This window comes from Colobus angolensis, unplaced genomic scaffold (assembly GCF_000951035.1).
Source record: "Colobus angolensis palliatus isolate OR3802 unplaced genomic scaffold, Cang.pa_1.0 Scaffold105, whole genome shotgun sequence".
Taxonomy (NCBI): domain Eukaryota; kingdom Metazoa; phylum Chordata; class Mammalia; order Primates; family Cercopithecidae; genus Colobus; species Colobus angolensis.
In genome coordinates, this window is record NW_012111475.1 from 6,199,444 (window position 1) to 6,226,610 (window position 27,167).

Below are 27,167 nucleotides of genomic sequence, written 5' to 3' on the forward strand. Positions count from 1 at the left end.
AAACAGTCTCTTATATTTACCCTACTCATTTTCTATGTAAGTAACATGGGAAAATTTGGGAAACACTGTGTTACACAAAATTTTAAGTTCTTTAAGGGGAGTGACTGTCTTTATTTTTGCATTTCCAATAATTAAAATAGTGGGTATTTGATAGGTTTGTAGAATAAATGTAATGAATAAAGGAGACTTCAATAGCCTCACATAGTGACTACAGATAAACCAGAAAAAAGGATTTCAGACAGGGAGATGTGACTGTTAGGGGTAAGACTGGGCCAGAAGAGCAGTGATGGGAAATTAGTCTTCTAAATTATTTTATTTATTTATGAATTTATGTTTTTTTATCTCTCCCACTAATATAGAGCTCTATGAGTATTAGGCCCTTGACTACCTTGTTTGCTTGTATCTCAGTGCCCAATGCCTATCACACAGTAGCTATTCAATAAATATTTGTTAAATGTATCACAGGAAGAACTTCAAAGAGAAGTGAGGGTATTTCAGGCTCTAAAGGAAGGAATGGAACCTGATCTACTCTACTCAAGGAAAGACGGAGAACTGATGGAAAGGCCATACTTGAAAGACTTTCAAGTTTCTTTCGAACATCGATGGCAACTGGTGAGTGTTCTACAATACATCACAGTGATTAGGAATGTGGGCTGAGGTAGACCTGGGCCTAAATTCTGCCTTATTAGCTAAGGAAACTTGTGTGGATAACTCAATCCCTCTCAGCCTCCACTGTGTCTTCCGTTATGAAAAAAGGATAATAGTGAGCTCCTAGAGTTATCTGAGTAACATGTAAGAAATACATGTAGAAGAGTTGAGAACAATGCTTAGCACATTAGTGCTGAATAAATGTTTGTTGCTATTGTTATTAATACTGTTGTTGATAAGCACATAAAGTATGCCACATTCTGTGCATTAGAGATAAAGACAGGGATGTACTCCTTATTGTTACTACAGGATACCAAAGAACCAGGTCTTGGGGCCTATGTACCTGGTTCATCAGGGCCCCTTCTCTTAGGCAACTTACTCTTAACTTCAGTTTCCTCTTTTGTAAAATGACATAATAGTACCTATCTTCCAGGTCTGTTAATGAATTAAATGAAATCACAAACATAAAGGATTCAGCACAATGCCTGATATATGAGTACCCAAACATTAGCAATAATCATTAACTACAGGATATAGAGCTTTGCATACATAACTTTTTACAAAGTTTTTAAAAAGGAAAAATGCTTAAAGCTTTGCTTCATTAAAAACCAAAAAACCCTTTGAAATGGTGTTTCATGTTCTTTTGAAATAAGAGAATATTTTTCAATCTGCTTTTGGCATTAGGACTATATGTACAATGAAGACACCTGTCTTAAACAAGCCCGTCTATAAATAGAAATCTGTATTTAATGGCCCACTTCTACTTCTTTCCATATTTAGTCCAGTCATAGGTATTCTCCTTGTACATCCATGTTTCTTCTCAGCTATCTTTTATATATTTTCACTTTTGACCTTGAAAGAAAAATTCCATCAGTACTCTTAGTAATTACCTTGCACTTTGTTTGACTCAGCAGGAATTTTAAAAATGAGATACAGGTAACAAATTAGCTTGGATAGCTTTATAATGTTTCTAGTTAAAAATAGTGTATCTTTGCAACTTTTTGTAAATCAAACTATTCTAAAATTAAAAGTTGATTTCAAAACACATATTGTAAGTTGCTTCTCACTTATTCAATGCTCATGTGTTAACCTACTTATAGCATTTTATTTCTTCCTCTTGATGTATTTGCCTCTCAAACTCCTGTAACTACTGCCCTTTCAATAAAAATTGTAGGAATTTCCAAAATGCTAAAGAGATATAAAACTATAATGCTCCCAACTGTGCACTTTAAACCTGGAAAACTAGAGAAGAGATGACAATAAAAGAATTGGCAGAAAACTCAGATGAAAAAAAAAGAAATAAGTAAAACACTGTGGTTACAGATGGCAAACAATCCTACAAAGTAGATAGTACCCATGAAGAAAAGGTACCAATTGCTCCCTAAACCTTATTATAATCTAGAATTTTTATAGAAATTTTAAGAAGTGGCCGGGTGTGGTAACTCATGCCTGTAATCCCAGCACTTTGGGAGGCCGAGGCAGGTGGATCACGAGGTCAGGAGATTGAGACCATCCTGGCTAACACGGTGAAACCCCGTCTCTACTAAAAAACAAAAACTTAGCCAGGCGTGGTGGCGGGCGTCTGTAGTTCTAGCTACTCCGGAGGCTGACTCAGGAGAATGGCGTGAACCCAGGAGGCGGAGCTTGCAGTGAGCCAAGATTGCGCCACCACACTCCAGCCTGGGAGACAGAGCGAGACTCCAAAAAAAAAAAAAAGAAATTTAGACATTTTAAGAAGTTCAAAGACTTCTGAGTATTTTCTAAGTGTAAAAAGTAAAAGTGATATACAGATGGTTTAAAAAAATTCTAACACTACAAACAGATATGTATATTCATCACCTTTTTGTAGAAATCAGCTGAAGTCATAAAATTAGTCAACCTTGTGGAACATCTGACCCATATCCTTATCAGCTAAGAAGATAGTTTTAAAAAAACATTCCACTTTAGTATGGATTAGAAAGGACAAAGGTAGATGATTCAGGGAGCTGGAAAGGAATGCTAACAGAAATGGAGTTCCAAACACCAACCTGCTTACCCCACACAATCTGTTCCAGTAAAGTCCTTAGTAAAGGACTAGCTCTTTACTAAAATCATCTTGTATCTCCCTTCTTGTTAGCCTACCTGTGGGCAAAAGAAGTTTCAGAATAACTAATAATCCTAAATGCCAAAAAAAAAAAAACCCCACAGCCTCTTGCATCATCCTGCTTATGCTGTATACTAGCCTTAAACTCTGAGGTATTGAATAGCCTGTGATTAAAGCAGTGTAAAATACAATGATAGTTGTTTTCTTATTTGAGGCAGAGTTTGGCTCTTTCACCCAGGCTGGAGTGAAATGAGGCAATCTCGGTTCACTGCAACCTTTGCCCCCCAGGTTCAAGTGATTCTCCTGCTTCAGCCTCCTGAGTAGCTGGGATTATAGGCACCTGCCACCACACCCGGCTTATTTTTGTATTTTTAGTAGAGATGGGGTTTCTCCATGTTGTCTAGGCTGGTCTCAAACTCCTGACCTCAGCTGATACACCTGCCTTGGCCTCCCAAAGTGCTAGGACTACAGGCATCTGCCACAGCGCCCGGCCTACAGTGGTAGTTTAATTATGTAACTCACATTGTTGGAACAGCTCCAGAGAAATGAAGGTGGGAATGGGGAAAAGGCCAGAGGCTTTATTAAAAACGAAGTTCTATAAAAGGTTAAAGGGCTGGTATGGGTGTGTTAGACGAAAGACAAGATGACATAAAATAGAGAGGAGGCAAGGCTGACCTCTTTTTTGGATGTATAAATGAAGAAAAAGGCAAGATCTGCTTAGCTTGCATGTTTAAGGGAAAATCTATAAAGAAGCCCATTTCAAAGGGGCACAAGAAAAAGGTTGGAGATGATGGAAAAGTTCTGTATATTGATTGTGGTGGCAGTTACATGACTATGAGCACCTGCCAAAACTCATAAAAATGTGCACTGGGGGGGGGGATCCCAAAGCTATTAACAGCTAAAACTCTGATTAACCCTGATTAACCTTATGAGGTTTGCTTATCACAATGAAAAATAAAAACAAGCATCTTTTAACTAACTAATTGGGTTGATGTTTTACAATCATCAAAATTTTCAAAAATTGAAACCAACTGTTTGAGTTTTATAATGAAGCATGGTTTTACGATTTTATTTCAATCTTCTCTCCCTCAAATGGAAATTGAAGTTTCTGATATCTCCCCAGTGCAACCCACCAAGAGAAGAGGGAGGATCTCAGTCTGGAACAGGGGCTGCAGTGGCAGGCAGGCAGACTCAGCATCTGGCTCTCAGGGGCTTCCTTCTGGCTCCAGACATAGAGCAGCAGACCCATCTACCATATGCTCCACCACCAGAGAACAGCTACATGCTATTAAGTTTATTATTTTTAGACACCTACTACTCTCAAAGCTTTTTTCTCTTTGATCATCCCTCTATCCTTAGGGAAATCTTGCCTCAAGGTTACCCCAGGAGTCTAGCCTAATGCCAGAAAGTCTTTGCTGAGCCTCAAGCCAGTAAGATCCTTCCACGGCACCCTATGGACTATTCCTTGCTTGTTCTGTAGTTAGCTGTTTCTGGACCCATTTCCTCCACAAACATGGGGCCAAAATTCTGAAAAGAGATCAAGATTTATTTTTGTAGCACCAGCAACCAACTAGTGCCTCAGAGAGAGAAGGTACCTGAGAAATGTATCTTGAATGAGATTCTAGGACAGTACTTCTTATAATCTTTACAGTTCATGAACCCCCCTTTGAAAATCTAATCAAAGTCAGGTAATCTACTCTAAAAATGTACATTTACACATAGTTTCACATATAATTTTAAGAAATCTATGAAGGGACTGCAATTCCTACAAAGACTTCCCAAATTGAGATGTCTGGTTAAACATTCTAGTCTCATCTGAGCTATACAATGCAACAAGTGAAGTGTCAGCTGTTTAAGTCTGATCTAGAACAAAAAAATGAATTAGTAGGTGATCCCCCAAGTAAGAGATGTCAGGGAAGAAAAGAAGTAGACATGGGCCACCCATCCCATTTTATACAAAGATTCCCCCAGTATCTGTATTAAATAAAGATAATGGGGCCTGGCATGGTGGCTCATGCCTGTACTCTCAGCACTTTGAGGGGGCCAGGAGTTTGAAACCAGCCTGGATAACACAGTAAGACCCAGTTTTCTACAAAAAAAAAAAAAAGATTTTTATAGTTAGCCAGCCATAGTGACACATGCCTGTGGTTCCAGCTACTCAGGAGGCTGCGGCAGGAGCGCTGCTTGAGCCCAGGAGTTTGAGGCCACAGTGATAAAATCATGCCACTGCTGCACTACAGCTTGGGCAACAGAAGTAGACACTGTCTCCAAAAATGTATATATGTGCTTTCATTCCATTGTAAGACATATGATACACTTAGGGAGTAGAATACCAAACTTATCTTTATTAGTTATCACTAGCCCTGTGACACATGAGTTGAGGTCTAAGAAGACTATCTGTGGGGTAGAAATTGGAATTGGAGTGACTGGCAATGTTCAAATACTAGTATTACCACCTAAACTCACACTCTGATTTTCCTAATAAATTCAATTCTGTGGAACTGAACTGTCCTCTACTTTGGACACAAAGGCAGTAGTTAGAGACCCTGGTCCAACAATAATACCTGGAGTCTATCAAATCAAATATGTAACTGCCATTAAAGTTCCATGTATTTACTATTGCTATTTCTAAAGTGAAATTATAGACATGTAACTGGAATGGAATAAATAATTATGGGCTTGTTGTCAGTTCCTTTATCAGGTCCCCATTTCTGAAAGTCCTGTACACAAAGGAATGTGAAGGAAGGTAATCCCGAGGGAAATTCAAAAACCGTTTAATTCATCATGAAATCAAAAGCTGAAGCTTTGGCAATATTTGCTAAATTAGTATTAGTATGTTCGCTTAGGATCAGTATTTCTATACATTACTGTTTTAAAACTTTATGTCAAAGAAACGATGAGACTCTTTGGTATTCAGCCATATCCTCAGAGCCATTTCTTTAAATGCCACTAATTCTTTTCTGTGGAATACTTTTTAGAATCTCATTTGTGTGTGTATCTCTACATACACACAAAACAAGTCTCTAATGGCTTTATTACTGGCTAGTTGCAGCTGGGAAATCTTCACATGCTCAAAGCAAATCATCCTATATGGCATACTATGTCAGATGCTTGGCCAGACTGCCTCAAGATTTTTTTTTTAATGTGCAAACTTTAAATGCACAGTGTACTATGGTTCACCTTCAGAAAAAAAAAAATGCTATGTATCTGTACACATAAACTATAAGTTGCTCAGACTTCCTTATAAACAAACAATAGCTTTTAATGTTTTTGTACTGATAGACTAAGAAAAACTCTCAGCAATTTTATGGAACAAAACAAAAAATCCATTGGAGCTAAATACCACATTGATGCATGCTATTCTCTTCATGCCAATTCTCTACCCTATGACCCCATGTGACTCCTCCCCATTCGCAAATATACCTTCACTCTTTTGATCATATTTAATGTTGAAATGAAAAGTCGTGGGTTTTTTTTTTTTTTTTTTTTTTTTGACACAGGATCTCGCTTTGTTACCCAGGCTGGAGTGCAGTGGTGAGATCACAGCTTACTTTAGCCTCAAACTCCTGGGCTTAAGTGATCTTCCTACCTCAGCCTTCCAAGTAGCTGGGACTACAGGCACATGCCACCAGGCACAGCTAACTAAAAAAACAAATTTGTAGAGGCGAGATCTATGTTGCCTGTGCTGGCAAAAAAGCCTTCTTTAGAGAATATTTTGTATAGAAATGAAAATACATCATCACCAGGGGTCAGTGCCAGCCATGTGACTAACAGATTTTAAATTAGCATTCAACAGAACCTGTCAGCTCCAATACCTTCTTGAACAGCCCCCATACTTTCTCATAACTCTGATCTATTTCCCATTCCTCTCCATGCCCAACATGTAAGCTTGGCAAGGACCAAGACACTCTCATAACCTCTCTGGAAAACAATGAAATGGTCCAATGAAGCTACACATGCTGGCTTGTCTTTCCTTGCCCTAATTTTAAAACATTAACCTTAATATATATATATTATTATATTATATAACCTTAATATATATATAACCTTAATATATATATAACCTTAATATATATATAATATATATAATATATATATTGTGTATATATATACAAATATATATATATTTGTATAATCTTGATTTTACATTTAGTTAACATTTACAAAGAAGGAGCACAGCACTATCCATAACTCTATAAACTGGGTTCTTGTTAGCCATAATTCAATAAAACATGAACTCAAAAGACTTCTCACAAAACATCTATGTACTCACCGAGAGCTAAAACGAAGCATTCAACACAAAAGGTAAAAATGAGTAAAACCTCACAATATCAAATTTCAATGTCTATCTATAAAGTATGCCCTTCAATCCAGTATTTATGAAAAACTATTTTTATCTAAAAAGTGGTTAAGGCAGGAAGATCACTTGAGGCCAGGAGTTTAAGACCAGCCTAGGCAACATAGTGAGACCCTGTCACTACAAAAAAAAAAAATTGGCCCGGCCTGGTGGCACATGCCTGTAGTCCTGGCTACTCAGGAGGCTGAGGCAAGAGGATCCCTTGAGCCCAGGAGTTCGAGGCTGTAGTGAGCTGTGGTTGTGCCACTGCACTCCAGCCTGAGTGACAGAACAAGACCTCATATCTAAAAGAAAATAAAAAATAAAGGGCCGGGCGCGGTGGCTCAAGCCTGTAATCCCAGCACTTTGGGAGGCCGAGACAGGCGGATCACGAGGTCAGGAGATCGAGACCATCCTGGCTAACACGGTGAAACCCCGTCTCTACTAAAAACTACAAAAAACTAGGCAGGCGAGGTGGCGGCGCCTGTAGTCCCAGCTACCCAGGAGGCTGAGGCAGGAGAATGGCCTGAACCCGGGAGGCGGAGCTTGCAGTGAGCTGAGATCCGGCCACAGCACTCCAGCCTGGGTGACAGAGCGAAACTCCGTCTCAAAAAAAAAAATAAAAAAATAAAAAAATAAAAATAAAGATAAAAATTCTAAAAGTGATCATCTGAAATGACAAAGGCGTATGAGGTCAGTTTTCTGAGAGCCAAAGAAATAAAGAAAGCTACTGAAGATGTTCTGAAAATACATACGCTAAAATGGGGTCAGTAAACGGGCCAGATAATAAGTATTTCAGGTTTTACAAGTCACACTGTCTCCACTCCAACTATTCAACTCTGCCATTGTTGCAAAACAGCAGTTATAGACAATAAGTAAATGAATGTGTGTGTGTGTGTTCCAATAAAACTTTACTTACAAACCAGGTGGCTGACTCTGCTAATTGTCAACCCATACACAAAAACATAGATTCATTGGTATGACAATGTTTATGTCACACCTTTGATACAAGGCTGACATGAGAAATGTTACCCTAAATGGCTGTTCTTCCACAGTAATTTCTTTTCACTTAGGAATATAAAATATTATTTGTATTTTTTTTAAAAAAGACCTATGTTCACTTTTAAAAATTATGTTTTGAAAGGAAAATTGACCTCTATATAATCTCTAAGGCCTAAGAAAGGAAACCTATGGGAAAGAGAAGAGTGGGAAGAGGAGGCTGGAAGGAGGCATCCAATAGAACCAAGGTGAACAAACATTAACCCACAATTTGTATTCTCAGAGCTATCTACAAAAGCTGGTAACATGCATACTGTATATAAAACACATTTGTGCCCTCAAGAAACTCACGACATAGTTGAAGAGCAAACTTATTTTTTGCCTCTGCATTCCAAAATGTTCAACATTAAGGGCATACAGGATTGCAAAATACATTTTTTGAAGAAGCTTAAAACTTAGGCTTCAAAACAAAGACACTTTTAATGAAGACTTACACTTTTATAAACAGAAAAAGACCGCATAAAATCATATTACATCCAGAATTTGTTTTATATTTCTATTCTTTTGTCCTACATCAATTCTGTATTACTATCAGTAACTATGGCTCACTACATGGGCATAGCCTCCTGAAAGAATTTATCAGAACTTTCTTGGGAATGGGGTAGGGTAGTACTGAATTGAAAAAATCCCAAAGTGATTCTGATTCCTCTTCTCCTTCCTTCTCCACCCTCTGAACCCCACTTCAAGGATCCCTACTATATATCATGATCTCTCAAAGTACAAAAGATAGATTTCTCCACTGAAAAAAAAAAAAATCTTTAACCTTAAAATATACTGAACATAATAAATCTGTGTGCCTTCCTTCAAGTAGGCTCTATCTCCAAAAAGTTAAGTTTGTATAGTAGAAAACAAAAAATTCCCAGGTCTGCAGGCAAGAATTAAGACCAAAACCACTGTCAGGAACAGTGGTTCATGTCTGTAATCCCAGCATTTTGGGAGGCCAAGGGAGGCAAATTGCTTGAGCCCAGAAGTTTGAGAACAGCCTGGGCAACATGGCAAAACCCCATCTCTACAAATAAAAACACAAAAATTAGCCAGACATGTTGGTAAACACCTGTGGTCCCAGCTACCGAGGAGGCTGAGGTGGGAGAACACAAGCCCAGGGAAATAGAGGCTGCAATGAGCCTTAAGCATGCCATTGTACTCCAGCTTGGGGGACAGAGTGAGACTGTCTAAAAAAAAAGAAACTATACTTCTATACCCAGGTCCAGGTCCATCATAAACTATATAAGGGAGGTTGCTTAAATTAGGATAATTCCTAAGCAAAAGGTATAAGTGTTTCAAGGAGGGAGGAAATAAATAGTGCCTAAATTTATTATAAGTTCAGGCTGTTCCCAAACATTTTAAAAAATCTGACTGAATTTATACCTACTTATTTTCTTAAACAACATATCTATCCAGAATTCTCTTCTCTTTCTTGAAAGAAAATACTATTAAATCTACTACTTAAAAGTAGAAAAATAAATCACTTCATTCACAAGGGCCAAGGAAATCAAAGACCAAAATAGCAGACGCTAAAAATGCATATTGTAAATTATTAAGCATTACAACCAAGAGGAATTTTAGCTTTAACATCAAAAATAAGAGACTCTTCAGAGTGAACATTACGTGGGATTTTTATTTTTTGGCTTCTTTTTTTTATACTAAGAATGTCACGCATAATTTTTAACAGTCTAAGAACTGAAAGACATTTTCCACATGTGCAAATAAACATACTTCTAACTAGGCACTATATATTTAATTTTCTCATTAGGAAAAAATAAGAGGGATTCCATTAGCTTAAGCTATGATAGATAGTGTATAAATTAATGAGTGAAGCTGTATTCCAATAATACTTTACAAACACAGGTGGCTTTCAAGCAGTAAGTTTGCCATACCCCTGCTGTATAAACAGCCCAATTTTTAAACCAATATTAGATTATGTAAGATTATAGACATATAAAAAATGAACTATCTATATTTAATTATTCCACTGTTATCAAGTCTTTTCTACCTGCAGTGAAATGTGCCAAAAGAAGGAGGGTTCCAAAGTGCTGAAAGGACAGGGAAGAAAGCCAATGTGTTAACCAAATCCTTAAACAATCACTTCATTTAGATCATCCATTCAACAAGTATTTGCTCAAGACACACGAACCCCTGGCTTCGGGATCTAATATGAAAGACAACACAGTTACAAACACGACTAATTAGGCTGACTAAGTGCCACATGATGGTAGAAATAACCACTAACATTTGCAAAATGCTTCAAGGTTTAACATATTTCCACAGAAATTAAAAAAGCTTCAAAATAACCCTGTGAAGTACATAAAGTACTTGGTATTATTCTCATTTTACACAAAACTCATAAGCAGAAGAGCTAGGATTTGAACCTCCAATACTACTACTACATACCTCCACAGTGCAGCTTTCTGCTAGAGGCTGATAGATGTACACGCATTTGAATAGAACCTCCAAGAATGGACAGTATTTTGATAGAAGAGACCCTGGCATTCCGAGAAAAAGCATATACAGAAGTCCAGAAGCAAGGGAATACAATGTGCGCAAAGGTAATGCTAGGCTAGTTCACATAAGGCAGATGGGAAATAAGGCTATAAAGATGAGTTGAAAGCCAGAAGAGAGCTTTAAGGTCTGGCAAAGAATCCATGACCCTATGGGCAATGAGAAATCAAATGTTTTGGAAGAGAGAAGGAAGAAACAAACTAAACGAAGCTCTTATGGTATATTTAGTACTTTGCAAAACAGTCGTTTCATATCCAGGGATATTGGGTACTGCCACAGGGAGATTAGACTGTTAGAGGACCTCAGCAAGACTCTGAGAGGTCTAAAAGAAGAGAAAGGAGCTGAAGGCTGTCTCCATAGTTTCAGGATGAGGGGTCAGAGAATTTAAAGAAAGTCCTGTCTTGTCTCACATGATGATTGTTACAGGTCCCCTACACTACCCTACCCTCCTAAGTTAAACCAACATCCAAAATTACCCTAGATTTTCCTACATTTAATCTAAAACTTACCGAATCTTCAGGGGGTCTCTGGATTTTTCCCCAATCCACAGAAGGCCCCTTTTCTTGCAAAAATCTATGAAATAGCTTCCGAAATCCATCCAGGTCTTTTTTAGTGTGCTGTGAAAATAGAAGTCATTGTTACAACCAGCAGAATGCTAAATATTTAATAAAAACATAAAGACAGATACAAGTTACACATTTAAAATATCTTTGAATGAAATTCTTATACCATTAGGACATGGAAGGAGCAGAGATTTTTTCACATCCTAAAAGCTAATAATAGAGGCGGGGCATGGTTGGTGCACACCTGTAATCCCAGCACTTTGGGAGGCTCAGACCGGTTGATCACTTGAGCTCAGGAGTTTGAGACCAGCCTGGGCAATATTGCAAAACCTGGTGTCTACAAAAAAAAAATACAAAAATCAGCCAGATGTGGTGGTGTGTGCCTCTAGTCACACCTACTCGGGGGCTGAGATGGGAGAATCACTTGAGCCCAGAAGTTGAGGCTGCAGTGAGCAGAGATTGCACCACTGCACTCCAGCCTGGGTGACAGAGTGAGACCCTGTTTCAAAAAAAACAAAAACAAACAAACACCATTTGTTTAATGGGAATTCCAACTGGCTCTGTATTTTTTTTTTTTTTTTTTTTTGAGACATAGTCTTGCTCTGTTGTCCAGACTAGAGTGTAGTGGCGCAATCTTGGCTCACTGCAACCTTCGCCTCCCAGGCTTAAACCACCCTCCTACCTCAGCCTCCCCAGTAGCTGGGACCACAGGCCCACACCACCATGCCTGGCTACTTTTTGTATTTTTTGGTAGAGACAGGGTTTCACCATGTTGTCCAGGCCAGTCTCAAACTCCTGAGCTCAAGCAATCCTCCTGCCTTGGTCTCCCAAAGTGCTGGGATTACAGGTAGAACCACTGCGCCTGGCCACTACACTTACTTACCAATATCTTTCTCTACTTCTAAATGAAAATTAACCTTCACTAAAAGAGCAAAGAGAAATAAAACACAGCTAGCTTCAAAACATTAAGTATAAATTGAAATATAAAAATGAAAATACTAACCCATTGCTTTATAAGTAAAAAAGTGAATGCCTCCCAGTTCTGGGAAACTTCTATTACAATTGTCAAAGTAGCATGGTTCTATCAGAATTGACTCTTTGGAAACGGCATGCAGGACATATGAAGCTAACCTCTCTCAATTCCAACTGAACACAGGTATGCATTCCTCCACCCAATGACATCAAAACACAGAACAAAGTATAATTTGGTTCTGATTATTTTAATGACTTTGAAAACTTCCTAGGCTTAAATGAAAAAAAGATGATGGATTTACAAAGGGCAAATGTTAAAAGCCCTTAATTGTTAAGCAATTCTATTTTTTTTTGTTGTTTTTGATGTTATTGTACATCTTGTGCTGATTTGAGGCTGGATGATGATGATCATCACTGGCAGTAACTCAGCATGAAGACAGATGAAGCGGGGGAAAAAAAAAAAAAAGAAAAACCACTGTAGAGACCTCCTTACCTCAAACTCATGTGATGATGCTGTGGTGAGTATTTTTTCTAGTTCCTTCTTCACAGATAATTCTAGCTCTTGCCGAATGACTTCTTGGAACTGAGACGCGCCATCTTGAGACATTGCTTTGCTAAGATCTTAAAACAAAAATATAAAACCATCAACTGAAAACTCCAGGAAGCCACTCAAACAGCTGGTAAGCTATAACTGATCTATTTCTGGTATTCAGCAAATGAAAAGGGCTCAGTCTCATGGTCCCCTTATCCTGTGGCAGTAATTCAGTGGTGTCAACTAGTTAGGACTTGTTTCACTCCAGTTTCATATTCTCCACTAAACAAGAACCCCTTGAAAGGTACTGGCAATTCCAAGGTGCCTCTACTTTCCTGTATCAACGTTTTCATTTTAAAAGGAGAAGGGCATAGGGCTGCCTGCCATCTTCTGGTTCCCAATTTCAGCTAAGACTTACGTGTGTCAGACTAGACTTTCAATGCTTTTGGCACAGCTGGGCACTTCTGTGACAGATGGATCTCACTAAAGGTGACAGAAATCCCTTTTAAATAAATACAAACAAAAAAATAGAAAACCACAGAAAAAGGCTGGGCAACGGCGGCTCAGGCCTGTAATCCCAACACTGCGGGAGGCTGAGGCGGGTAGACCCTGGAGCCCAGGAGTTTGAGACCAGGCTGGGCAACATGGCAAAACCTCATCTCTACAAAAAATACAAAAATTAGCCAGGTGTGTGGTGGCACTTGTCTGTATTCCCAGCTACTTGGAAGGCTGAAGCAGGAGGATACCTTGAGCCGAGGAGGCAGAGGCTGCAGTGAGGCAAGATCGTGCCACGGCACTCCAGCCTGGGTGACAGAGCCAGATCCTGTCTCAAAAAGAAAAGGAACAAAACAAAAAACAAAACAAAAAAAAACACACAAAAAGAAACACCCCAGACCCAAATGCCTTGGGAGAAAAACACCAACACAAGCGGCTGTTTTACACTTTATCTAGAAAGTAATCATCTTATTTACTTCTCGTAAGATAGGGACAACTGGATTATTGTCCACCCCTCCCCTTCTATCCTCAGTACTTGATTCAATCTTATTTTTAAAATGTATTTGTAAAGTTTATATTCAAATATTTTGTTTGATAACTAGTTGTTTTTACAAATGTCTGTTAATTTAGCAGAATCACATTTCATTAAGGCTAAAAACTCTTTCCTCTTATATACTCCACCTACTATAAATTCTTTCACTTATTATTTGAACAGGAGAAGACATTTATACAGATAGAATTAAAGCCAACATATTTTAAAGATACTTTTGAGAACAGAAAATAGTAAACTATGTAACTCTTGGGGTAATTTATTTAATATAAATAGCCTCTACCTCCTGCAAATAACTAAAAGTGTTAACAAATGAGGTATTTAACATAGCTCTTCAAAAATCTTTTCATATATATGTTCCATCACATCTAAATCCATGAGAAAAAAATCCAAGGAAATTTGCTGAAATTGAACTCTAAAATACCCAATTTCCAACCATGGTCTTTTTACAGTTGTAAACCCTAACACAACTAAGTTAATACTCTCCAGTAATACTATCAAAGTGGACAGGGATTGGGGGTTCCCCCCTGTAATCCCAGCACTTTAGGAGGCTGGGGGAGGGGGGGAAGATGGCTTGAGGTCAGGAGTTCAAGACCAGCCTGGGCAATACAGCAAGACCCAGTCTCAATGAAAAATACAAAAATTAGCAGAGCGTAGTGGCACATACCTGTAGTCCTAGCAACTAGGGAGACTGGGGTGGCAGGATCATTTGAGCCCAGGAATTCCAGGCTGCAGTGAACTACGATCACGCCACTGTACTCTATCTAGCCTGGGAACCAAAGAGACCCTCTGTGAGCCAAGAAGCACCATACACCATGTGTGCTCCATAAACCACCTAAAGGTAAATTGTGGCTAGTAAGTAGCAATCTGATTATAATCTGTAAAAACCCATGACAATGGATGAGCACATTTGCCTAAACTATGAGAGGTAATTAAAAGTTACCGCAGAACAGTTCAAACTAGAGTTAACATTACATCATCCATATATGTTCATCCCTTGACAGATTTAGCTGTAATTTAAAATTTGTCCCTGGTTAAGTATCCTACTCCAACATCCCATCTGTACCTGGGATGCCTCTTTCCCTAATCTTTAAGCCAATTCTCATTCAATGTTTGGGAAATAATCTGAAATAAAAATCTACTAAATACAGAGGAAGAAAAACCTCTATATTAAAGAACATATGAATTGATTCTTTATTTTTTATTTTATTTTTTTTGAGATAAGGTCTTGCTCTGTCACCCAGGTCGGAGTGCAGTGGCATCATCAAGGCTCACTGCAACCTCCACCTCCCAAGCTCAAGCCCACCTCAGCCTCCCAAGGAGCTGCGACTACAGTCATGGCTAACTTTGGTTTTGTTTTGTTTTGTGTTTTTGCAGAGACAGGGTTTCCCCATGTTGTCCAGGCTGGTCTAGAACTCCTAGGCTCAAACAACCTGCCCACCTCAGCTTCCCAAAGTGCTAGGACTACAGGCATGAGCTACCATGCCTGGTTTGAATAGTCTGATTCTGATCAATTAAAATACATCAAGAAGTAACTATACAATAATTTTTTAAAATAAGTTATTTTGTTAGACTCAAACACATCTATAGACTTGTTACTTTGTTGCTGAAGTTAGATCCTGAAACCCTGAAACTCAGCATTCACAGGCACATTCCTTTTTTTTGAGGCGGAGTCTCGCTCTGTCGCCCGGACTGGAGTGCAGTGGCCGGATCTCAGCTCACTGCAAGCTCCGCCTCCTGGGTTTACGCCATTCTCCTGCCTCAGCCTCCCGAGTAGCTGGGACTACAGGCGCCCGCCACCTCGCCCGGCTAGTTTTTTTTTTTTTTTGTATTTTTAGTAGAGACGGGGTTTCACCGTGATAGTCAGGATGGTCTCGATCTCCTGACCTCGTGATCCGCCCATCTCGGCCTCCCAAAGTGCTGGGATTACAGGCTTGAGCCACCGCGCCCGGCCAACAGGCACATTCCTAAAAAATCATGATGGAAACATTTAAGTTACACACTGGAAAAATGCCAAAATGAGATAAAACTAAATGTAACTACAAAGTTTAGAAGTAACTAAAGTAGCTGTTTGAGATTTGCCTAAATGAGAACCATTTGAAAACAAAAACAAAACATTTTAGAAGCTCCCTCTGCAGAGCAATAACTTATTAATTTACATGATTTAAGGCCAAAACACACAGCACCCAAGTCACTATCCTATCAAGCCAAGCTAAGAAAAGCTGGCTGAAAGACTCATATTTAATATTGCATGTGCTCTCTGTCAACACAGGTCTAAGTTTCAGAGGCAGATTTGAAAAAATCCCAGACACAGGTTCAAACTTGAGAAATGTCTCTAACCTTTGTTTCTTCCTTTTGTTTGATACAGCACCAACGCACACGAAGAATAATTTGTTTTCTTCCACCCTCTTTACACATAGAATCGGCTTAAACAAAAGAACATTACAACAAGCCTGTCACCTCTTCTACCCCCACTAAAAGCTCTGTTTTTAGTGATTAAAGAATCAGGAAGGGCTTGTAACGAATAAAAAATATTGAAGAATAAAGAACAAGGAAGAGTGCTTAGACAAGAAGAGTAGCTATCTTAAGCATCTGGGCACAGACCAGAGGCACAGAGCAGGGAACCATTTCCCTTAGTGGTGACTTCCTCATCCATCCTGAATTTTTTAAGAAAGGTCTGAAATTTCTGGTAGGAAAAGTAGTACAGATGTTAGAAGCTTTCTTGGATTTAACATTCTCAGGTTACACTTCTGACAAGGACAGCTGAGTTTTTAAAGTAAGGTCAACTAAAATGCTCTGAATAATGCAAGATTTCTAACTTCATAAAGTGTTTTGTCCCTATTTCCTAGCAATATAAAATTGATTTCCCCATGACTTCAGACACAGAGTGGATTGGGAATCAAACATTTCACTACTTTAGTCATAAACATTTTTATAGATGGGTGGGAGCATTTAACCTACTCTCATCATTTTACAGATGGGAAAACAGATTGAAAATAGTTAAATAATTTACTCAAGGTCACAAAGCAGGTCAGTGTTGGAGCCCAGAAGCAAAGCCATGTTTTTTTAGCTGCATTCTACCACAATGAGGCAGACATACCTTGCTAATGTTTTCTTCCTGGCCTGGCTCTCTTTAACCTTGACGTAAAAGCCCTAAATACCACACTCTCCTCCAAAAACATTTATATCAGAACCTCTTCTTATGTTCAATCAACAGACAAGATAATTTCCCACCACATAAAACTGGACTTACTAGACACTTCAAGTCAATTTCAGATAGAACAGGCAGTAACTTTTTTCACAAGTTCCTCCTTTCCACCAATTTCCTAATTCTTCCTGTTCACAAGAACTAAAATTTCAACATCATGGGCTTTTTTATCCAGTTGGAGCCAAAAAAGAGAGAGGGATACAGTCAATCTGACAAGTGAATGTTTTTGTTTCTTAATTCATGGATCTCATTTCATGTATTTCAGCAAGTAAGAGGTATACAAAATATCCTTCCCTGACACCCCGACACTGGCGCAAACAAAATAAGTACACAAGCTGGTTTCAGAATGCACAGGCCATGGAAAAACCACAGGGAAGGCACCAAGAGCAACAAAGAAGTTGAAGAGCCATCTCCAGGCCACCGCTATCTGATCAGTCCCAACCTTCCTGGAAAACCCAAAATGAGAGATACTCAAAGTCAGAAAATTGGAGAGCCCGCTTAATCTTAAATCAGGAAATGATGTGTGATCCAAATAACCATAAAACCCCAAGAATTTAATGGCAACTGGAAATAACCAAGATAAAACTATCTTTATTATTTCAAGATATAAGCAAAAAATAATCAAGATAAAGCTGTCTCTCATCCTAAACTTTTTTCCTGAGCTCCAGGATCACATTCTTTACTGCCTTAAAGACTTCTGACACCTGGATACCCAGCTGGGTACCTCAAACTCAGCATGTCCAAAACATGACTGATCATCCAAACTAAATTACTCTTTTTGCCCTCCCTGTTCCCCATGACATTAACATTTTCACAGAAACTAAGGTTTAAACCTCATAGTCACAGCTGGCTCTCCTCACCTTTCCCCTCGCATTGCACAATCCAATATCAAAACTTCTTAAATGATTGATGTAATTCCATTCACTGTTTTCCATTTTCATTACTGCTACCTTAACTCCCCTAGCATTTTTACTCTCCTAGTCATGACAACCGCTTTCTAACTAGTTTGCCCATCACTCTAATCTAATGGTGCCAAGGAGGATGGATTGATCTTAAGCTGCAACCCCCATCATATCACTTCTCTTCCTTGTTTGATGAAATTCTCATTGCCTACAGAAATAAATACAAATTCCTTATCCAGGCATGTCTCAAAAGTCAAGCTGAAGTATCTTTCTGAGTAGACAAAGCTAATGAAAGTGTGAAAGCAGACTGCCTAAAGGCTGCAATTTCCTATTCCATTTGGGACATCTAGAATAGTGCTTCTAAAACTTTAATGTACACACAAATCACTTGGAGGCTGGTTAAAACAGATTCCTGGGTAAGCTCCCAGAGAGATTCTGACTCAGTAGGTTTGGGGTGGGGAGGATATGCATATCTAATAACCAAACATTGCCAGTATGGCTTTCAGTAGCTCTGGTAGATTACACTCCATTTATCTTAACATATTTGTAACAGCCATATTCTTCATCCTTCTTGCTACTCCAATGCTATTCTGTCACCAACCCCCTGCCCCAATGCCCTGTGTTTCAGAGATGGCACCAGGCCCAGATTGGTCCAAAGCCTTCCTAGTGATTTGGTTTAAGCATAAAACGTAATACGATTCTGGTCAGTGAGCCATAAGGGTATAATCTGTCAAAGAACTTTGGAGAAAGGTGTTCCTCACTGAAAAAAGACATACATCAATAAAGATAGTATTTTTTCTACTCACATAATGAGTATGTGTCCACCCATCACCCCACATTTCTTCTGCCATGATTAGTGCCCTTGAAGGAAGCTGACCCAAGAATGAGGCAGATATGTCAAAGATAGCACAGCAGAAGGAAGGTCCGATAAACTTTTGTACTGAATTACCCACCCTGCATATCCTACTTCAGGATTTATGAGATAAAAAGACCCTCATTTTTGAAAGCCAAGTGAATTGGTCTTTTTCTGCTCCATGAAGTTAAAAGCATCCTAACTATAAGATTGTTCTAAAACATGCACTTCAAATACCACGCAACACTTTTAGAAAAGGGGAGGCAGAAATGAGAAAAAAAAAAATAGAAAAATAAGAATGGCCCAGTATGAGTTCCAGAATAATGAGCATCATCCCAATCTCTGGGAAACCGCCCTGATCTCTCAGTACCCAAAGACTCAAACTGTTTTACTTGATTAGCTTCTGTCATTTTGATGGTGGTATTCCTAGTGCTCTAAGCAGTGGCTTCTGAACATTCAAAGAGGCCTTTCTTTCTATCACAATTGATTTGGGAGTTTTAATCATTCCTGTCTCTGTATTATATCAAACACTCCTCAAAATCCCAATTCTTTAGGATTTGATCCCAATCATTTAGTTAAATGTCTGTCTGCAATCCTAGAACATATTCTCTTGAGGGGGAACAAACTATATTACGTCATGCAGCTTTGTTTTCCCAAAACCTACCTTAGCACCTTGCACAGTATAGGTGCCTAATAATGGTATGTAACGAAACTGTAGATCACGACTTAAATACTCATATAATAGTAGTTTGAATAGCTCCTATTCATTTGTCAGAGTTCAGTTTAAATATTACCTGAGATTATCCTCCTAGAAATCTTTCTAAACTGTTACCTATTACACGCTCATATGCTAGATCCTTGTACCTCTCCTTTATAACATCATACTTTTAAAAATTTATTCAATGTTTATCTTATCCAATAGACTGTAAATTCTGCAAAAGTATATGTCTGTAATGTTCACAGCTGTATTCCCACTGCCAAACACAGAGCCTGAGATACAGTAGATACTCACGTAACATTTATTGAGTAAGAGCCTATTATGATCCAGCTATGCACGGGGTATACAGAAGGCAAAGTCTAGTCTAGTGTAGGTAGTGCCTAATAAGACTACAGTGAAAGTGTACAAGAGCCATGATGTCTGGTCACAGAAAGGCAGAGTTAAGATAAGTACAGACTGTCATAAGTACTTGAAGCCCCAGTCCCTAAGGTTTCTCAAGCAGAGGCTGATTTATTAGTCAAGTATCAGGCATATGGTCAAAGAAGTTTCACACAAGTAGGTAGTCTAGATAAATGACTACTAAATTTCTTTTCAATTTTATTAACCAATATAAATGCCAATGTTATGTTTTTAGTAACTTTAGAGATTAAACAAAATTGGGCAATTTATGTTTATATTTAGTTTAATCTAGGGAAAAAAATATAGAAAAAATATTCCAAGTCATTCAATGATATATTAGGAAAAGTAAATTCAATTAAACTGTATCTTACATGATTTTATGTGATCTTTTCTTACTAAAATTATTACACTGTCAACTATAATATGACTACACTGAGATATTTTTAGATGACTCAGCTTTACATTCATATGAATGCTTAATAAATGCTTTTTGATAACAAAAATAAAAGGATATCAGGCTTTCAAGAACTGTGGCAGCAACAAATATGCAGAGCAGGTTGCTAAATAAGATTTTTGGTAATCATGCAATGATTTACTTAAAAAAAAAACTGCTACAATTTATATATAAACCAGACTTCTCATTAACAATTAAAATTAATCCTATTCTTACACAATAGAGTAGCTCTTAAAATCTCAAAGGAAAAAGAAAACACTACTTATGGAAAACAGAATATTCAGAGGAGATTTGTTAAAAAATACCACTTTGTTTTATGTTTAATGGATGACAAGAAAGTCATTACAAAAGGCCCCACACTCCTTTGTTGAGAAGAAAAGAGGTATGACATAACACCACGATGAAAAGCCAAAAAATGATCAGGTAGTCCTGCCCTGTAAGTTGATAATGTGTGCATTTAGAGAAACTTTTATGCTTAGAAGGGTTTTAAGGTCAGTGAGTCCAATTCCTTATTTTGGAGATAAAGAAACAGGGGCCCAGAGATGCTGACTTGCCTAAGGACACAATGCCAAGCTGGAACTCAAACCCTGTTGCCTGGTGCCCTGTTTCTCCTTCTTCTGGAGCAAGGTCTCTCCTTTCTCAGTTACAGTGAATCTACGTGGTTTACCACATCCAGGTGTTTGCCATCAAATCTGAATGAAAACCGGCAGCTCAACTATGTCTGCTATGTGAGGTTAAAACTACAATTAGAATAATACTTTCTTACTGCATCTCATGCTCTTCAACTTCCTTATACACTGTGTTGTCTAAGCAATGAAAAAAATCGAAGAATGCTTTTATGCGTTCCATAAATATTTTATTACCAAGGCTAAGCATTTTGCCATTGGCACAAATAAACGCAAAACAGTGGATATAACTATGTTGTTCTGTTTTCCTGTGCTCTTTGGAAGTTTTAAAATTCTAGGCAGGCATATAACACAAATGAAATATCACATCAGCCTCTGCCAGAGCAGCAACTACAAGAAAATACAAACTCCAATCACATTGTTATTGTGGCCAAGGAGCAAGAAGAGCTACTGTCAAAAAAAGGATCCCCTAAAATAGTATTTTTACAATATGTTGACTAGCAAGTAAAAAGGAGACTAAGCATAATACAATTAATTTCTGGTCCACGAAGACAATGAGTGGCTTTTTTTTTTTTTTTAGGACACAAGCGAAATCACAAAGAAACAGGGAATTCTCTTGATTTACACAGAAAAAACTAACGGAAATATCTAAAAATGTTTAGGGAAATGAAACATTTTATTGTTTATGTACATTAACTGAGATAACATAGCCAATTTCTCCATGTTTCTCAAAAACAATCCTTAATTGTCAAAATGGATTGGGGACACAATCGATTTCATTTGTTAATGACTGAGAAAAATAAATAATGGTACTGTTGGCAGAGGCAAAAATTGAGTCTTAGACAATTACTGTGCAACAAATTAAAGGAGATGCCTGCATCACTAATCAAGAAAACTGGGAAACAGCTTTCAAACAGAGTGTTATCTCTTTTCTCACACTTAAGTCACCCAATCAAAAAACACACAGTTTAATTTTCTTTGATAGCTTCATAAAGCCAACTTTTGAAGAATGTGTTATTAATAGAAGGATATATGCCTGGTAGTGGAATTTTAAATATCTAAGAAGTGGCTGGGCGCAGTGGCTCACACCTGTAATTCCAGCACTTTGGGAGGCCAAGGCAGGTGGATCACAAGGTCAGGAGTTCAAGACCAGCCTGGCCAACATGGTGAAACCCTGTCTCTACTAAAAACACAAAAATTAGCTGGGCATGGTGGTGTGCACCTATTAATTCCAGCTACTCGGGAGGCTGAGGCAGGAGAATCACTTGAACTTGGGAGGCGGAGGTTGTGGTGAGCCGAGACCACACCACTGCATTCCAGCCTGGGCAACAGAGCGAGACTCCGTCTCAATAAATAAATAAATAAATATCTAAGAAGTATGATTTCAATTAATATTGTGCATGGGACAATCCATTCAATTACCAAGACCAAGATGGCCACAATTTCAAACACTATTATTCCAAATTCAAAATATGATATTTAGAAAAGAAATTATAGGCTATGTCAAAAAGGCAAGTCTTTAGAAAAACTCTGTCTTCTAAAGAGATTCTATCCAACCAAAAAGGTAGTAACTGAATCATATTTTCTCATCCATTAACTCCCAAGCCAGAGAAATTGCCCTACTAATTTCTTCATATTGCTGGAATTTTCTCCAACAGTATAAATGCTGGACATCGGAATGAATGGTATTACAGAAAGTTAACATACTCTTCTTCATTTTCACAGATAATCCAGGTTGACTTTCAAACATCTGTTTAACTTTTCAGTAATTAATATGGCTAACTTTCTGAGAACTCATAATGCCTACACTTCTGCAAAAAACTTGGTGGGAACTAGGAAACTACAGTATATTTTCTTTTATTTGAAACACTTTCATTATTAAGCCAACTGATGTTCCTTACACAATCTAAGTATCCCATTACTTTAATTAAACTTGCTACAATTCATTTATGAAGGGAAAAATAATACATACCGACAAAGGGAACAGTCTCTGTGAAGCAATATTACAAGAAAATACCTATGAACTAAAATAACACCTTAGAGTAATTTCCTTTTAAGGTCATTTTTCAATTTATTCAGAATATTAAAATGGTACTCCCCAAAAGTACACCAGTTAATATTTCTAATTTCTCAAATGTCCCTCATCAATTTTTTTTCCTCAATAGACTTTCACAAATGAAAATCATCCATCTTATTAGAAGAAAGGCTGAGTTAGCAAGAACAGGGAAAATTTAACCACAGAGATTACAAGGTCCATGTTGGAAGACAGTCAACACTTTTCATCAGCTCAATTCTTCATTTTAGATTTCTTTAGAATTTTTTTTTTTTTACATTTATAACTGTGACCGAATTTAACTAAACCCTTCTTTTCAAACAACATAGTAAATCTTAAATCAGATCTTTAAAAAATGAGGGGTATGCTCTGGTCATTATTTTCATGCCTCTTGTCCTCACTCAAATCCATGCCACTATCCCTGTGCTAAAAGTGTTTTCATCATCTAAACAATCAGCAACAGGCTAAATTTGGTTTAAGGATTTGGGAGGAACCAGGCCTCAGAATGCTTCTCATCTCTGTATTCCTCGGAGACCCCCCCACCGCGCCCCCGCCCAGTTATAATTAGCTCAGTAATCTTCCGTGGCTAGTTGCCATCTACCAAATAGGAGTCACCAAAAAAGTTACGAAAAGATTTTTAACAAATGGGAAAGCTGATAGGCCTCAAGCATTTTTTGAGTGACAGTCAGAGGTACTTAAATGGCTTTCCCTGAAATGTAAGTACGTACCTTAATTTAAGAACATTAGGGGCATTTTTACATAATTTAGATAGATAATGGCATATTTAAAACCATTTTTTTAAAAAAAAAGTGCCTCTAATATTAGAGCATAAGCATCCATTATGGCTTTAGCTGGCTAGACAACATTAGTCTCTTCACTATTAATTAAGTTTCAAAACATTTAGAGTGATTACCCCAAAACTCTCAGAACTTTTTAAAAGCAAAATTCCAAATGGCACCCACTGACAAACCTGACAAAAACCCACAGCTGCTGATGACCCCCACCCCTGGTATCTTCAACTATGACAGGGAGCCCCCTTTCTCACTCAGCTAGGGAAGAGATTCATTTAAAATAACTGGGGGCCCTGGAACAATCCCTGGGGTAAGGAAAACCAGAAGCAGAAGAAATGTCACAAACCAGCAGAAGGTGACTCAACAGCAGAATAGCTAGGAATTCTGTTGCAGATCCAGTAAGGAAAGGTCTTCCTAACAGAAGGAATCTTAAGTGCCTGAGGGACAGAGACCTGGGGATGTGGCCAAAGAAACCTGAACCTTTTTTTGGCTAAGAAATATATATTAAGAACTCTCCTGCCTACCTAAATATTTTTATTAACTGAACATTTCCACCTAATAGTGTATGGTCAATGCGCTTGAGGATGGAGATACGCAGCTTTCCTGTAAGGCACAATGCCTAGATTTGGAGAAGGAGATACAAGCCAAGTAAAGCAACCATTCTATCACATTCAAAACAGGTGTACACAACACTTAGGTGTAATGCCCAGATCTGCTCAACTTCAGTGCCTACCATAAGGGATATGCCAGAAATCCTAATACAGTATATTATACATAGTAAGAGCTCAAAAAAAAATGTGTTCACTGTATTCAAAAGAAAACTGTTACCAACTTGTATTCAAGTTAAGAGGTTATAAAAACTAAAACCAAATTCACATTGTCCAAACTTTACCTTGCCCCACCCCTGCACATTTGTTTTTTTAACACAGTAACACCTAGGCCTGAACATGAAATCTGGAATAAGAAAATAAAGAACTGTCATACCTGCCTTTTTTTTGTTCTGTAGATGACATGTGGTTATATTTCAGGTGGCAATGCTATCTAAAAGGCCACCATTACTTCAGGAAAGAAAAGTAAAATTGACTGGCCACCTAATATGTGCCCAGCACATCCACAGAGTTCATCTCATTTCAGCTTCTCAATAACCCTAAGGCGTAAGCATTACTGCCCAATTTTTATCTAAGAAGAAACTGAGGTTTGAAAGTTATGTGTCTAAGATCACCTACTAGTAATAGTATTCAAATCTAAGTCTGTACCCTTCCACCTTTCTCAACATTTATGTAATCTAAGAAGTGTTATAAAAACTACAACCAAAAATGTAAGATAACCTACTAAATAGTACATGGAAAGTGCTAAGCTGTGGGCTTCTCATTCGTCAACCACGACAAATTCATTTAGAGTATCCACCACTTACAAAACACTGTATTTCTCCCAAGGATATAATATTATCTTTGCCCAATGGGAACTGACAGTCTAGCTGGAGAAACAGGCCATTTCCACAGTTGTTAATGTTAGAAGCAACAAAAGATTCAGGAAGGACAAGGGTTTTAGACACATTCACATAAGAATTTGTGCTGGGCGCTAGCAGCTCACACCTGTAATCCCAGCACTTTGGGAGGCTGAGACTGGAAGATCACTTAAGGCCAGTTTGAGACCAGTCTGAGAAACATAGGGGAAAGCCCGTCTCTTTAAAAAAGGAGAAAAGTAGCCAGGCATGGTGGTGTGCACCTGTAGTCCCAGCTACTCGGGGCTGAGGTGGGGGAGATCAAGGCTGCAGTGAGCTGTGATCGCACCACTGCACTCCAGCCTGGGCAACAAAGAGACCCTGCCTCAAAAAAAAAAAAAAAAAAAAAAATTCAGTGATTTATACAAGCTGCGAACTTTGGACAAGATACTCAATTTTCCTCACCTGTAAGGGCAGGCTAAAAATCTACATCTCAGGACTCTTAATAAAGCTTAATGACAAAATTCATGAAAAAAATAGTTAGAAACCTAACATTTGTTAACTCTTTCCCCTGTGAAGGAGCATGAACTACTAAGTGTCAGTGATTGGAAATATCAATATTTTCTGCAGCAAAGATCAAAGAATTTGATTTGCTTAAAAAAAAAAATCAAAACCAAAATTTCCAACCCTTATACTTGAAAGCACTTTTGTGGAGACAGCTGTGTCATTTGTCAATTAGGTTTATCATTTATAACAGCAGCAGAGTTAAACATAAAGAGGGCTCACACTGTACAAAATTTAAACAAACAGGAGCACATTCATGTCAAAAGATTTTGAGGAGGTGTCATATTTTTGTGCAAAAATGCCCATCTTAAAAGGAAAACTACCATTTAAAGCAAAAATGTATGGCAACCATAGGCTATGGCACATGCCTAAATCCCATCTACTCAGGAGGCTAAGGCAAGAGGACAGCTTGAGCCCAGGGGCTTGAAGCCGTAGTGCACTATGATTGCTTCTGTGAATACCCACTGTACTCCAAGCGTGGACAACACAGTAAGACCTTGACAAAAAAAAAAAAAAAAGAAAGAAAGAAAAGAAAAGAAAGAAAGAAAAAGAAAAAAGAAAAAAAGGAAAGAAAAAAAGTGGCTGGCAACTAAATGCAATCTGGTATCTAGGATTGAATCATGGCAACGGTAATCTGAACAAAGTCTTTAGTTAACAGTAATGTACCTATGTTAATTTCTAAGTTTCGACAAATGTGCAACTTTTCTATAAATCCAGAAGTATTCCAAAATATAAAAAGTTTAAAAAAAAAGTGGATGACAAAGTAATGACAAACATACACAGCAATTCTTACCACTTGATTTTGTATCTCCTGAGGACAGCTGGCCTTACAAAGCAAAGGCTGTGAAATCAGTCAATGCTTGCCAACTCTGTAACCTATTCTAAAGCATAACTCTACATGGAACACCTTGGGTTTAATAATACTTCTAACTTTTAAAGAGAAGTAACTTGTCCACTTTTACCTAGCATATTCTTGCAAAATACCGCCTTTATGGTAACTGAATATTGTTATTACAAAACCAGTACGTTTCTAACAGTTCTGCCTTTCTCTTCTTGAATAAGACATTTACTCAATCAGAACATAAGCATCTCTTACCACATATAAGGTATAACATGAATTTGGAAGTCTAATAACAAGTGACATTTCTGAGCTTAGTGCTACAGACAAGCATAGTGTTCGATCTGTTTCGGTAATAACACAGGCAGTCGAATTCTCTTTAATCTACCACACAAAATTTAAAGAAGAGTCAATAAAGTGATGTAGAACTCAGTAAGGCATTTTTATTCCTAGGGTCAAATGATGGCCGTTACTGACACAACTTTTTTTTTCCCCAAAAGTACACCTACATTTATCAGGAAGCACAGTAAGTGTTTGTGAACTTTACTAGCTGTGTGTTCATCAAGATGGCTGAAGCTTT

General features: G+C 38.0%; 1 protein-coding gene across 5 annotated transcripts in view; it reads right to left on the reverse strand.

Annotated features, from left to right (window-relative positions):
- Positions 1-27,167, reverse strand: part of UGP2 (UDP-glucose pyrophosphorylase 2) — a 54,706-nt gene that overhangs the window by 25,450 nt on the left and 2,089 nt on the right. For all 5 annotated transcript variants that reach the window (XM_011944607.1, XM_011944610.1, XM_011944600.1 and 2 more), the window contains 2 exons: positions 12,654-12,781; positions 11,135-11,242 (listed from right to left, as the gene is read on the reverse strand). In XM_011944607.1, coding sequence (XP_011799997.1) covers positions 11,135-11,242; positions 12,654-12,767 — 222 coding nt within the window. In that variant the 5' untranslated portion in view covers positions 12,768-12,781. The remainder of the gene's footprint in view (positions 1-11,134; positions 11,243-12,653; positions 12,782-27,167) is intronic.